Source organism: Anthonomus grandis, chromosome 2 (assembly GCF_022605725.1).
Source record: "Anthonomus grandis grandis chromosome 2, icAntGran1.3, whole genome shotgun sequence".
NCBI lineage: Eukaryota > Metazoa > Arthropoda > Insecta > Coleoptera > Curculionidae > Anthonomus > Anthonomus grandis.
The window spans coordinates 11,038,319-11,053,339 of NC_065547.1; the positions used below are offsets into that span (position 1 = coordinate 11,038,319).

General features: G+C 35.1%; 2 protein-coding genes across 2 annotated transcripts; both read left to right on the plus strand.

Moving 5' to 3' along the window:
* Positions 1-2,549: 2,549 nt before the first annotated feature.
* Positions 2,550-3,463, plus strand: LOC126750619 (39S ribosomal protein L11, mitochondrial). Its single transcript, XM_050460271.1, has 2 exons — positions 2,550-2,895; positions 2,955-3,463. The coding sequence occupies exons 1-2, from the start codon at positions 2,761-2,763 to the stop codon at positions 3,408-3,410; spliced, it is 591 nt and encodes a 196-aa protein (XP_050316228.1). The 5' UTR covers positions 2,550-2,760; the 3' UTR covers positions 3,411-3,463.
* Positions 3,464-12,255: 8,792 nt separating this feature from the next.
* On the plus strand, positions 12,256-14,286 carry LOC126750077 (uncharacterized). The gene is made up of 2 exons (XM_050459578.1): positions 12,256-12,612; positions 14,150-14,286. Exons 1-2 carry the CDS (start codon positions 12,327-12,329, stop codon positions 14,284-14,286), a joined length of 423 nt encoding a protein of 140 aa, XP_050315535.1. The 5' UTR covers positions 12,256-12,326.
* The last annotated feature ends 735 nt before the right edge of the window (positions 14,287-15,021 follow it).

Genomic DNA, 15,021 nt, shown 5'->3' on the forward strand with positions numbered 1-15,021 from the left:
ACCTGAGCTTAAGACAGTACAATCGACGAAATCTGGCTCAAAGGAAGATACGACATAATCTATTGTACTAGAGCTGGTTTTAGTTATTCTGGTAGGTGATTTAATGTGCATAATTAAGCCAAAAGAGTCGAAAATGGACTGGAGAGATTCTTGAGCAGCACACACACTGGAAAAATCAATGTTTAGGTCGCCACATAAAATGAGTTTGCTTTTTAACGGCAGAGAGTCAAGCAAGCTTAGTAATTTTTGGAAAAAAACATTTACGTCAGCATCAGGTGTTCTGTAAATACAAACAACGTAAAGATCAAAATTATTATTGTAGACAATGGAAAATTCAAATATTTTTTCAGAAACTAAATTATCGAACTTGGTTACCATTGAAAAGTCGTTGCTAGTAGATAATATCACAGTACCTCCATGAGTTAGATTTGTTCACAGGCTCACCAACATGCAACCAATGTTCAGTTATGGCAACGATTTCTGGAAAATGAAGCTCTTCTAGTAAAAGAAATAAATCATTAGTTTTACGTCTTAAGGACTGAATATTTAGAGAGAAAATACTAAGCTTGCCATTGTCCAGTATTTCAGAGGGTGCTTGATCCTCTGTTCGCGTCAAGTCATTTAAAAATTCTTATTCCTGGCGGGAGATCCACCAGAATAATAATTGCTATGACTCTCTCTGATTTTTTGAAGGCGTAGCAGCTTTTCTGATGAGAAGAAGGACCTGAAGGCTGACAGATCTGCTTCAACTTCAGTTGGACCAATACCATAGGCATCATGGTAGCGAAAGTAGAGCCTCCGCAAAGAGTCCACGTCACCAGGAAGTCCCTCTGATGCAAGTGCCAATCGGATGCTGGTGTTGGTATGTTCTTCAAAACACACACTGGAGGGTTGATCATGCAGATAGGCAAGGAATAGCCTAAGAGGTTTTAAGATGGAAGGGTCTCTCAGTCTGGCCAATAAATAGCGTCCATCAGTCGCATCTGAGTCTCTTGATAGCCGCACTATTGGTGGAGTCAACGGGTCCATATTTGCTGCTTTATTTGCCACTGATTTATTATCGATGACAAAATCAACCTCTAATAATTCTGTTGCTAACTTAAGTTTCAAACGATTTTCTAATTTTCAAAGATTGAACCTCTCTGGGTATTGTAGCAGATGTTAATGGAACTGAGCGATGTGGCAGGTTATGGCTGTCTGGAGAGTGAGACTTAGACTGGGAAGGCCTAGATTTGGGCGAGGTAGTATTATTTATTTGGACTGGCGCTTTAGAGGTTTCCAAACATGAATTTATGAGTGCCCGGTGGCCACATACTAATATCCTTCAGCCGCTTTAAGTGATTTAAGTTCTGCACACCAATTTTGAAGTCGGAATGTGCAATGTCCTTGGTTTTTAGCATTGGGAAACATCGGATAAAGTCCGTCGTTCCCAGTTTTTCTTTGATGAAGTGTGCAAGCTGATTTCCGGTATACGGAGGTGGGATATTTAATACAACCACGTAATGCCATTCATCTTTGTTCATTGTGTTGTCCTTCGGTGACGTCGGAACTTCTGTCTGGTTTTTCTGTATGATCAGTCTGGCAGGCTATCGTCCTTTTAGTTGCAGGTTGGTAACTTTTAACATTAGATTTTTCTTTAGCTAATTGTTCTATGGTGCGAGCCATTTGTTTAACATCTTTCCTCAGATTCACTACTTCACTTTTTAACTCTTCATTGGAAGAATCATGGACCTGTACCTTTACCGTCTCACCATGGTTGTCTATAAGAATTGATGACAGGTTGAAAATTTCCTGTTTCATATCTCTGATTGAATGGAAAAGAGATTCTTCTCCATTTTCAGAGACAGTATGGAGGCGATGAATGTCATCAATTTTGTCATAGAGATTCTTCCATTTGGAGTCGTGAGAATTTAAAATGTCGTACATCTCTGAAAACACTGGAAGAAGGTCGTTATTCTTCTTTAGACAGGTTCCCAGAGCATTGACATTTTCTAGAGATATCTGAGAGTTTTGCTGCTGCGGAACTTTAACATGAAGATATTTTAATGTTGGTGAATCGCAAACACTGCAGAAAAATCTAATGTTGTTGTATTTCTGCTGATGAAGGACCTTTGTAGTTCCTTAGGCATTCCCCACTGCAACGAAGTTTGTATTTCTCCTTATCCGAGACGATTTTTTGGCAGGAATCGCACTTGAATTCAGCCATTATTCTCAAGTGGACGGTAGATGTTTATACAGGAAAAACTTAAAAATAGTTCAACAGACAGAGTTACACAGGAACTAAATAGTTCTTCTAAGTAGCTAGAACTAAGTAGCTTTTCTAATTTTAAATATATCGGGCCTTCCTTAAAATAAATGTCTATGCTAGAAAATACACACAGTAAATGCGAATTTTTAGATTATGTTTTAATAGTCCGTGAAGGTTTCGTCTGACCCGACATAAACAACACCTACATAAAATTGTCACCCTTTAACATAACCTAAGACTATCAAAACAAGGAGGTTTTTTCCAATTTTAAATCATCTACGCTTTCTTAAAATGAATATCTGTTGTGCCGTAAACTACAGACAGTAAATACGATTCTCGGTTATGTTTGGATATGCACGTGACTGCCGTGAAGATTATTCGATGTCCGTCTGACCCGACACAAGCAACTCCCTTACTAAATTATCAGCCTTAAACATAACCTAAAATTATCAAAACAAGTCAACATTCTTTAAGTTTAAATAAATCGCGGCCCTTTTTGTAAAACAATCAACATGTCCAAGGCCGCCGCCCGCTTAAAATCAGCCAAAAAAACGGTTGAGAACAAAATAATGCATGGTATAATGAGGACAAACGTGCCTGCGGGACTTGCTGCTGCTGGACCCCCTTTGGGACCTATGCTTGGACAGGTAAGCTTTCCTTCTTACCCCTTCAATAAGCCCCAATAAACTTCCAATTTTTTTACTAGAGAGGTGTAAATATAGCAGCTTTCTGCAAAGATTTCAATGAAAAAACCAAAGAAATCAAAGATGGTATTCCCTTGCCTATACGTTTGAGGGTAAACCCAGATAGAACGTATGAATTGACAATTCACAAGCCGCCCGTCGTATATTTTTTGAAACAAGCTGCTGGGATTCAAAGGTGTGCCATGTATCCTAAAGATGAGGTGGCAGGTAAAGTTACCCTAAGGCATGTATATGAAATTGCAAAAATTAAAAGCGAGGATCCTCCTTTGCAAGTGTTGTCTTTGGAAGATATTTGTAAGATGATTGTGGGCGTTGCAAGGTCTTGTGGCATTAAAGTGGTCAAAGATTTAGATCCTAAGGAATATGGTGAATTTCTGAAGGAGAGAGCAGCAATAGTAGAGCAGCAAAAGAAGGAGATACAAGAAAAACGGGAAGCCAAGTTGCTTCGAACTGGTTAGTTTTTGTATAGTTTTTGGTTTAGTAATTAATAAAGAACAAATTATTATCACTATTTTTGTTTATTCCTATAAAAAATTATAAACAATGAACAGATAAACAACTAGAGAGGGTCTAAATTGACAACTCCTATTACATAATGCAGTCCTACAATAACAAAACCATTCATTTCCATTTTTAACACAACCTTCTTTAAGGGGCTGACCAAAGTCATTTTTTGCCTTTGTGCAGCCTCTCGTAGTCCTTCTTCTGTGCTTCTTACTCAGCTCAATGACATGAAGAAAACAGTAAGAACTCGCCTTTAAGGGGCACACATGCTCCCTATAAACTTTATCTTCCAACTTTGCAAATCTGAACATGGTAAGGTCACAAACTGGAAGGAGATCTTGGCTAGATGCATTGCATTGGTAGCACACCAAAGTGTTCGCTTTGGAGATGTCTGGCTGGAAAAATTTGTCCAATTCCCCACGTAAGTTATCTCTTATTTGGGCATAACACAGAAATACAACATTAAAGAATAATAATAATAGTTTTTGTAGTGGAATTTTGAAGGCTGATGATGATGTTTGAAAGGCTCATGACAATGACATTTTTATAGGGGGAGGACAATTAATCCAAGAATTAAATTAAACAGAAACGGTTTACCAGCATTCCCGCAGGAAACAACATATTTTTATTGGTGTCTATTTATTAATAAAAAGCCTTCTTAGTATCGTACATAAAATAACATGTAAATTTTAATAAACTTTGAAATGTTTCCACAATTTTCTAGTGTATTTTTTTTTAATATTAATAACGAAGAACACAATTAAAATACAGATAAAATAATCAAAACTATTCAAAACATAATATACATTAAAATAAATTAAAGCCATATTTTAGCGAGTAAGCGTCTTACTCGGTTGCCTTACAATTTTATGTCTTAAGCGTTACGTCATCATATGATTGCGCTCGAATGACGTCATGTCTAAAACCGGTTTTCCACCAAACGGACTAGTCGAGTTTCTGTTTTGTTCTTATTTTTTGAAACACAAAAAACAAAACTCGGACAAATTTGAAACTCTGTTTCCACTAAGCAGACAAATTATACTCGGAGTTTCGTTTTAGTTTTTAGTGCTTTTCCATCAAACGAACTAGTGTGTTGCTTGTTTTGTGCTACAAAAGTTATGGAAATGTTTAATAATAAAGTTAATTTTTTATCATGATTGGTGCTTGGTTTGTACTGCGTTCTATAAAGCAAAAGTAAGTAGAGATACAAAATTTGTAATTACTAATTATGTAGGTACTAATAATGAATTAATTATTATTAAAAGTGATGCAGGTAATTTGCTTTCCTTATTCTTTTTATGTATTTTTAGGAGAAGAAAGCGTCGCCATCATAGATACTGGGTCAAACCTTATTTATCTAGAAGAGCAAATGATGGCGTCACACAATTAATGAGAGATTTACAATATGATGATATTAATTTGCATGGTAAACTACGTTCACCATTTCATAATTTTACTAGAATGTCCAGCTCTGATTTCGAAGAAGTAATAAATTTAATTGACCACAAAATCTTCAAGCAAAATACAAATTTCAGGGATTCAATATCTGTTAAAGATCGTTTAGCATTAACTCTTAGATTTCTTGCAACTGGTGACAGTTATCAGAGCTTAATGTATTTATCGAAAATCTTAAAAAACTAAAGAATTCGTTGGATTTCGTTTAATAATAGTTTAAAGTAAAATGACGGCACATTAATTGTTTTGTTCATCTAAATTTCCAAAAGCTGACGTAAAAGCCGTTTGCAAAATATAAGGCGGTTGTCCACCAACCTGTTCAGATCCAATTGCATTATCGGATGTGTAATAATAAGTTGAAGATGATTGTGATGATGCCGAAGTTTGAGGAACTGGTGTGAAAGATTGGGCATTAAGTTGAAACTGGGACATACGAGCATTATACATTAAATTCGATATTTGTTGCTGCGTAGAGACTCCAACATGCTCTGATTGTAGGCTTCTTAAATTATTTGCTATCATCTCACCGAACACGTATTCATCCCGCTTTTTTTTTCATATACAGATTTCATCATTTGTAAAACTTGGCCACTCTCACTGAGCTCTTCCAATCGTTTATTATTTTTCTTGGTAGTTTTCACTTTTGGTGTTGTAAGGTTACACAAGTTACTTTCTGGTTGGAAATGTATTGGGTTAGCATTTGGTGGTTTTTCTATCTGAGCCATTGATTGAAATAAATAGTCTTTAATAAGGCAGAGCTGGCTTCGTCAGTTAATTGAGAGTTTTCACCCTCGACTTCACTAGGTATATCAAATATACTTTGCGTTGGTATTTCTTCATCTGAAGAAACGCTTTCCTAAAATGATGAATGAATTAGGTAATGGACCTAACTGGAAGAAAAGCAATCCCCTATACGTGTGTTGTCATATGGACAGTTGGAAACAAAGTGGCAATAATGTGAAATAATCTTAATACAGAGGAATGCTTTCCGCCCAATTATGTATTTTGTCTACTTTATGCGGGGTGTTTCACAACTTATCCATGAAACTTTAACCACCTATGCGCTGTACCGAAAAAAGGCGATTTCTCAAAAAAAATGTAATAAAAGTCCTACAGAAATTACCCTGAGTTTTTTATTATGGGGATACTTTGAAAAACCAAGTATACCGTGAACAGCTCTTATATTTTATAAATGTGTAAACTATGTATATTATTTTATTATCTCGATTTTTGTAGGACGTTTATTACATCTTTTTCTGAGAAATCAACTTCCTTCGGAACAGAGCACAGTTGGTTAAAGTTTCGTGGCTAAGTTGTGAAACACCCTATATAGGTATCACTTAATTGGTTTTTAGTAATTACTAATATTTTTTGTCTATTTTAGGTTCCCAAAAACGCAGAAGAATGGCAAAAACTGGCTATAGAATATAACAAAATATGGAATTATCCGATGTGCCTCGGAAGTATGGATGGCAAACATGTCGTCATGCAATCCCCCAAATATAGTGATAGTGAATTTTTCAATTACAAAGGAACATTTATCTTTCTCCTCTTTGCTGTAGTGGATGCAAACTATAATTTTACATATGCGCACATTAGTTGTCAAGGTCGCATATCCGACGGAGGAGTGTTTAAAAATACTGGATTTGCGAGATGTTTGAACAAAGAAATACTTAACCTACTACAAAACTCACCACTTCCTGGTAGACAAAAAACCGTACCATATGTTTTTGTGGCATTTCCCATGTCGGCTAGTATCATGAAACCGTATTGTGGACATCAAGAACGGGGATCAAAACAACGTATATTTAATTATCGTCTGAGCAGAGCTCGAAGAGTAGTCGAAATGTTTTTGGAATACTGGCATCTGTTTTTAGAATTCTAAGAAAACCCATACTACTAGAACCGTTTAAAGTAGAAAAAATTGTACTAACTTGTGTACTATTACATAATTACCTACGCGAAATGCCGAGACAAGAGATAGATATTCACCACCAGGATCATTTGACGTAGAATATTTAGATTCGGGTACAATCAGGCATGGTTCATGGAGGAATGAACCCAGGGGCGCCTTTAGAGGGGGGCGAAGGGGGGCAGCGCCTCCCCCAATAATTGGCCGAGTTGGTTTACCTCTGGTAAAAAACGTATATTTTTTAACATATTCGAATATTTTTTAATTTCCACCGGATTAAGTAAACACAATAAAATGTATAATTGCATATACTTACTTAATCATTAATTTCATAGTAGGTACTATTACGAATTTTGTTACCTTACCATTAGATACATTTAAACAAATATGCTAGGCAACCAGCAATACAGGGTAGCAGCTTCATTAACGACCTGTAAAAGCAACTGACATTGTTATAATGATTACTCGGGGAATCCCCCGTTCTAAACCTTGAATTACATATTAATGAAACAAAGCAGGAAAACGGCTTATTTTCTTACAGTGTTTTAAAGACAATTTTTGGCCATTTGTATTTGTTTAATTTCTGTATTTGTATTTCGCCTTTTTGTTATACCTACAGTTGGTTTTTATTGAAATTAGCTTTAAATATTGATTGAACAATGGACAAAAAAATACGCCCCGGTCGGGTACAGGTGAAATGTGTGAGATGTGGAGCAACTTTTAACAGGGACTATAAATTTACAATAATCAAGACGATATGCCAGAAACCAAAGTCACACTTGAAGAAGATGATATTTCAACTGTCAAACTTTCATTGGCTTCTTGGCAGAAAATCTTAACGAAGCAGCAAAAATTTTAGATAAAACCAAAAATAAGGAAATTGTTGAAGAATACTTTTCCGTCACAGAAATGATTGAAGCGGCTGATCAAATACTGGAGGGCACCAAAAACTTAAGAAATCACTGCTAAACATATTTCCAAAATTTTAAAGAATCCAATTCTAGCCTAAAAATTGACGATAAAATAAAAGAAAATGTACGTTTAGAGCATGATCCTGGACTACGGCAATCAGTAAAATTTACGGAAGAAAGAAATTACCTTATTCAACTAGGACCACACCAACCGCATTTACATTTTTTCCCTAGTGATGGCCACAACAGATTTAATCCACATTGGTATAGTGATTTTGAATATCTTGAGTATAGTATTGCAAACGATTCGGCTTATTGCTTTATTTGTTCCCTTTTCCCCAATGGTCCTGGACGGGATAAGTCAGAATCTTCATGGGTGGCGTTCGAAACTGGAGAAAAATTAAAAGTGCTGGAGCAAATAAGGCCGGCAATCTTCAGCAGCATTTTAATTCGATAGCTCACAAGTCGGCTTTATTGGATTATTGTACTTTTTTAAAAACATATCAGCATGTTAATATTTAGCTTGATCGTAAAAAAAGGAATCTCATTATCAAGGAACAACGCATACTCAACCAGAATTCAAAGGTCATCGAAATTATGCTGGATACTTGCAGGACTATGGCAAAGCAAGGGATAGCTTTCCGCGGACATGATAATGAAAGTGGAAACTTTGTACAAATCATTAAACTTATATCTCGCTATAATCCACTACTTAAAAAGTGGTTAGATGAGTCAAAATTGCGGCTGTTAGGAAAGGAAATTCAAAAACAAATTGTACAGGAAGTTGATAATGCCCCATTTTTTACTGTTATGGCAGATCACACTCCAGACTCATCTAATAAAGATATATTATCTGTAGTCATAAGGTACGTTGACAATAATGGTAGCCCTCAAGAGCGTTTGCTGTCGATTCTAGAAGCAAAAGATAAAAGTGGTGAAGGTACGGCAAACGATATTTTCAGGTGCTTGACAAGTTGTAGTATAGATGTATCAAAATTATCTTTTCAATCCTATGATTTTGCGTCTTCGATGTCAGGTAAATTTAAAGGCACTCAGCAGAAACTATCTGATTTAATTGGCTACAATATACCGTATATTCCTTGTCAAGCCCATCGTACCAATACCGGCCATTATCGCTGAAACTTTTAACGTTTTACAAGAATTGTATGTTTTTTTCTCTTCTAGTACCAAGCGATTCCAGCGTCTTAAAGAAGGGCTAGATCAAATTGAAAACTCACTTCTACTAAAAAATTTGTCAAAAACCCGTTGGACAGCTAGAGCGGAAAGCATCAAAGCTGTAATTATCTCATTTGAATCGATTATTAACGTGCTGCAAATTATTAGTATTGACATAACTTTGGATGCTAAAAGTAGGGCAACTGCAATAGGCTTATATAAGCGATTACTCTCTTTTGATTTTATTCTCACTTTACATTTCTTAAAAATAATATTTTACAAAATGAAAATTGTAACGGTAACTTTAGAAAAAGAGGACTTAACTATTTTGGATGTAGTGGAAACAGTTTCCTCAACTACAGCTGTGCTTAGAAAAATACGAAATGATGATATGGAAATCGACAACCTTATTGAAAGTTCAAAAGTGTTTTCCGAAAAATTAGGTGTATCGCCGTTAGAAGATTTCAATCGTCACCATCGACGACGATTGAAACCAAAAAAAATTGACGATAATAGAGACACCGAATGCGTTTTTACTTTAAACAGTTTTTTTAGAAAAGAATTTAATTTAGTCTTGGATACCTTAATCAACTTTCATCAAAATAATTTGGCAACCGTTCTGAAAAATATTGAAGGGTTTTCTAAATTGTTTTCTTTTTCACTTTCAACAAATAATATTAAAATGTGTAATGTATTGCTAGTTCTTAATCTATTTCCTCCACAACACAGGCCCGATGAATTTGCCTTGTTATCCGAGTTGGAAGTGTTGCTTGGACCTATGCTGCCTATGCATTAAAAACGAGGTAGGTACTATGCAAAAAGTAATGGAAATAGCAGAAAAATATAAACCTGCTTTGAAAGTTGTATACCGTTTATGTCAACTAATTTTAACAGCTGGATATTCAGTGGCCACTAAAGAACGAAAATTTAGTCTCTTAAAACACATTAAAAGTATTGGTCGTTCAAATATGGGTAACGAGCGTCTTGACTACTTAATGAGTTTGTCTAGTGAGAAAGACATTTGTGACCTAATTAATATTAAAGATCTTGCTGTGCAATGGAGCAAATTAAAAAACAGAAAAATTAAAATAATTAAATCAGAAATAGATAATTTTAGTTTTATTTACTTGTGGGGTACCTACTTTTTAATTAACTTTTAGTTATAATACCTCGATTATCATTAAATAATTATTTATTATACATCACATATGTATAATTTTTATTCGAGTATTAAAAATTTCCCAATAGAAATAAAGTATCCGCATAAAAAAAAAAATGTTTTTTTAATTTAGTTGGGTTTTTTAACTTAACTGCCCCCCCTCCCCCCGCCCCCCCCCCCCCCCAATCACAAGTGCTTAGAGACGCCCCTAAATGAACCACAACCAACTGAATCAATGTTACCTCTTAAAAATGTGGCTAGGAAACCTATGCAAGAATCTAATGATATAAGAAATGAATTTTGTGGATATTTCATTTCGGAGGAAGGACAAGTACTTTGATGGCAACTAAATTATGCGTAATACCTATTTGTACTTGTCAATAAAGTATTTTTAGTTGATTAATAATAAAAATTATTACCTCATATTCCCCACCGATCTGAATGCCTTTTCTAGGTTGATTTTTGTCGTAAAGGAAACTCATGGCATTGTAACCGAACCATTTTGCTTTGAAAAGTCTCTACTAATTTCAGTTGTTTTTTTTTCAATTCTTCTTTAAATAGTTTAGCTATATTAAGATGCGTTTTACGTGAATAACCCTGTATATTATTTTGGCAGATTCCTTTCGAATTAATACGGTAGTATACCTATATTTATACTGCATTGTATATCTATTGATAAACGTTTCGTATCAACTTACCTGTTGTTTATTTTTATTGTTTTATACCACGCTATTTTATTAAATACACCCCTACACACAAACAGCTGAAAAGCAACTAGGTACGCGTTTAAAAACCAACGTGTTGTTTCCACTAGACAGACTCCAGTTCTTAAACACGTGAAACCCTTTGATGTTTACCGCTTCCGAACGGGACCCGAAAAACAAAACAGCAATCGTCGCAAAAACTTTGAGTCTTCAAAAAGTTTGCGAACAGTTGCAATTTTGTTTTTTTCGACACAAGTTTATGTTTTGTTTTTGTTTTGCTCGTTTAGTGGAAAACCGGCATAACAGCTGTCAGAGTCTAAATATTAGTAAATATTAGCTACACCTTTCATCGGTATTGCATTCGCTTTGGAGACTGACCTAAACCATGAAAACACCCATTTGTCTGAGTTTTCAAAACGTTTTGAGTCTAAATCCGATCTCATACATTTTAAGGCGCAGATCAAGAGGAAATACAATAAACAAAAAAGTTACTGGCGTAAACATAACCTCACTCATATTTTTTTTCACACAGAAATAAACACAAACTAATCAAAATTCAATTTAAAAAATATCCGCGCAACCTCACCTTTATGTTCCTCACTGTATTTTTTGCAAATCTATTTGCTGTTTTGATAATTTATTATTTTCTGCATTTTTATTTGGTTTGGATGTCTTAACTGTTAATGTATATGAGACATTAATATTAAATAAATTAAAACTAATACTAAGAAATATAATGCTTCTACTCTAAACAAATATCAAAAATTTGATATCAAGATTTATTAGCTTTGTTTTGGTTCCGATTTTGGAATGATTCTAGAACTGCGCAGAACTCGTTGCGCCGTAAAGTAAAATCCGGAATCGCTCCCGTTTCAATTCTGCATGGTATGGAACCCGAACGCTTGACGCACTGACAGTAAACAGCTGATTCTGATTGTTTATTTGCTAAACACAACTTGTTTTGAAATTTTGAATATTGCTTATTGCTTTGGTTTTGGACCTTTTTTAAACATTAGGACTGGAATAAAAATTTCAATAGATTAAAAAAAAAATCAATAGATAATTCTTAGGTTAAGTGAAATCTATCTACAAGAAAAACAATAAACATTAACAAAGCATAAAAAATAACTTATTTACTTCTTCTTCCTCTTCTTCTTCTCAAATTTGGTGAAGTCGAGTAAAATTGTAAGGATATATTTTTTGCGCATGTGCGAACTACCTGATTCTGAATTGATCCCTACTCTCGAGCAGGGATTTTTGGACGGTTCTAGGACAATTCTGAACCGGTCCAAAAAAAAACCAAAACACCAAACTTTCAATTCGGAATCAATTCTAACTTAACCAAAACGCATAAAACAATCTGCGCATGTGCAAAACAATTCTAGGACGATTCTAACAGGAACCAAAACAAAGCTATTGTTTGTATAGCTTCCCTTTGACTTTGACATATCGAGTTTATTATACCCATATTTTAGCGAGTAAAGCCGGGCGTCCACCGAAAGCGGTGCTGTGCTGTGCTGGGTGGAGCGGCGTTGAGCGGTGCTGGGTTGCCAATGCATTCTTATGAAGTACCGTCCACTAAAGCTGGGGCGCTGTGCGGCGAGACAAGCTATGTCGTGCGGGGCCGCATGACTTCGCTTTGTGTTCGATTGACGCTGTGCGGAGACGGGCAAACTCGTTTTGTTTTTTTTTTATTAATTACGATAAAAATGGAACAATTCATTGAAACTGTGAGATTAAATCCTTGCCTATGGAAAGTAGATGAAAAGAACTATAAAAGTCAAGACGCACGTGATATTGTCTGGGAAGAAGTCTCAAAAAAGTGCAATATAACAGACGGTAAGTTTAAATAAATAAAATTAAAATCACACAAATTCACACAGAATTAAAAATTAAAAACAAAATTAAACACAAAATTAAAAAATCACACAGATTGGTCCGAAAAAGTTAAGATAGAAAAATGAACTTTATTTCACTCCATCTTTTAACAGAATTAGCTCTAGAGTCCCATAAAGTCGTAAAAGTCACTATATTATTTATTTGGCATCCTGTATTTTAAAAACAGTTGGATAAAGATAAAAGTGTGATACATTAAAGTTTTTAGAATCTAGTGTGAAATGTGAAATCCAAAAAAGTAACAATATTAGGCTGTTTCATTCAAAATAAGCGGGTAGGGGTGTAGTTTACAGTAGTGTGGTTACGTAAAACACCCTGTATACCTATATTATTTATCTATATTCCATACTTACCTAAAGTAAATGGTTACTAAGGTATAGGGTGTTAAATTTTAATATTTATTTTTATTTATTCTTTATTTTAACTCGAAAAGAACCATTTATTCAAGAAATTTGGTACAGGATACTTAAAATAAATACAAAACGTACGACAATTTGTTTTATTACTCCTGGTTATTTACATAATTTTATCTTGCCACGGAATCCTTCCTGTGTCAGAGTTAAAGTAGTTACAAAAGTTCTGCCTTATGGCAAAAGATTCAGCTGTTGCTCTTACACCTCTATGTGCTAATGGCAACCACTGATTTTCAGGCAAACTTTTTCCTAATTGTTCTTCATTTATATTAGGCGATCTACCTTCCCTAGTGCCTAAATAATTATGTAGAACACAGGTCGCTTTAATTATGCTATCTATACTCTCCAATTTGCATTCCAATGGACGTTTATAGATTCGAAATCTTGCTGCCAATATACCGAAAGTATTTTCTATAACTCGTCTAGCTCTGCTCAAGCGATAATTAAAAACACGATTTTCTTTATTTAAAGATCGTCTTGGAAATGGTCTCATTAGATTTACCATGAGCGGAAATGCCTCATCTCCGACTAATACGAAGGGAAAATTATATTCATTATAATTTTCCATGAGACTAGGTTCAGGAAAATTAAACGAATTTGTTTTTAACCTTCGCCCAATAGGACTATCAGCAAATATTCCCCCGTCACTAAATCTGCCTGATGACCCAATGTCGACTGCAATCAGTTGATAATTGGCACTTGCTATGGCCATCAATACTACAGAAAAAGTTTTCTTGTAGTTAAAAAACGATGAACCTGAATTCGGTGGGGCTTTTATAACCACATGCTTGCCGTCTATAGCACCGACACATTTTGGAAACTGCCATCGTTCTCTAAATTCCAATTCATAGGCTTTCCAAGACTCTTGGTCGGGCATTTTCATGAATGTCGGTTGCAACTGGGACCAAAGGGATGAACAAACTTCATTAACTATCTTTGAGACAGTTCTTTCTCCTAAACGGAAACTATATCCAATTGTTTTGTAGGAATCGCCCGTCGCTAGAAATCTAAAAAAAAAAAGTTTTTTTTTAATTTTATTAATATTTAAATTAGTTTTTTTTTTTTAGGAAAAGAGGCTAAACGGGTATGGAAAAAGTTAAGGGATTCTTTCAGGGACGCTTTAAAAAGGCAAAATGAATGTAAAAGTGGGGACGCAGCACCTGCGGTAAAACGGTTGGAAACCAAAAACAAATGGAATTTTTGATTCCATATATGACCAACCGAAAAAGATGTTCCAACGTAGCTGACACGCAATCATCAAACGAAAATACAATGGAAACATGGCCACATGAAGAAATACAAACTCAAAACGAACAATCACACAGTGACTTTGAACACACGGTAGTGACTGACGAAGAAACTCAAATAAGTAGTAGAGAAACCCAAGAGAAAAATCCTGAGTTTATAGAGCCTGTTAAGAAGAAAAAAAGTCAATGGCAAGAAAACGTTGTATCGATAATGAAACAACAAGCTGAAAAAAGGGAGGCTAGGGCTGCTGAGCGAGACGCTCAAAGAAAAGAATTTGAACAAAAATTGCGGTCGAATGATCCTCTTAAGGAATTTTTCAACAGTATGTATTTAACAACAGCTGCTATGCCTCCACATTTACAAGTTTCCATTAAGCGAAAAATATTTGATGCTGTTACTGAGGCGGAACTGAGTAATTTTACGAGCCACGCCAGCAGCAGCACTGGTACTCACGGTTCCCAACATTACTTTCACACACTACAGCCACCCCAACATTCGAACTCAATTTATAATAATCATAATCATCATCATCATACTTCTACTCCGCTACCGTCACCACAATCAACATCCAACCAGTCATCAAGCGACGAAACTGCAGGAAGCTACTTTGGAAATTGGAATTTAGATAATCCATAATTATTATATTAATATTACTATTAGCTATTATAGCAGAAATATTAATTATTTATTT

Bases quoted from the DNA above. Each gene is read 5' to 3' on its own strand.
- LOC126750619 (XM_050460271.1), top strand. From the start codon at position 2,761: ATGTCCAAGGCCGCCGCCCGCTTAAAATCAGCCAAAAAAACGGTTGAG. The intron at 2,896-2,954 runs GTAAGCTTTCCT...TTTTTTTACTAG, and splicing joins TGGGACCTATGCTTGGACAG to AGAGGTGTAAATATAGCAGC.
- LOC126750077 (XM_050459578.1), top strand. From the start codon at position 12,327: ATGCATTCTTATGAAGTACCGTCCACTAAAGCTGGGGCGCTGTGCGGC. The intron at 12,613-14,149 runs GTAAGTTTAAAT...TTTTTTTTTTAG, and splicing joins AAAGTGCAATATAACAGACG to GAAAAGAGGCTAAACGGGTA.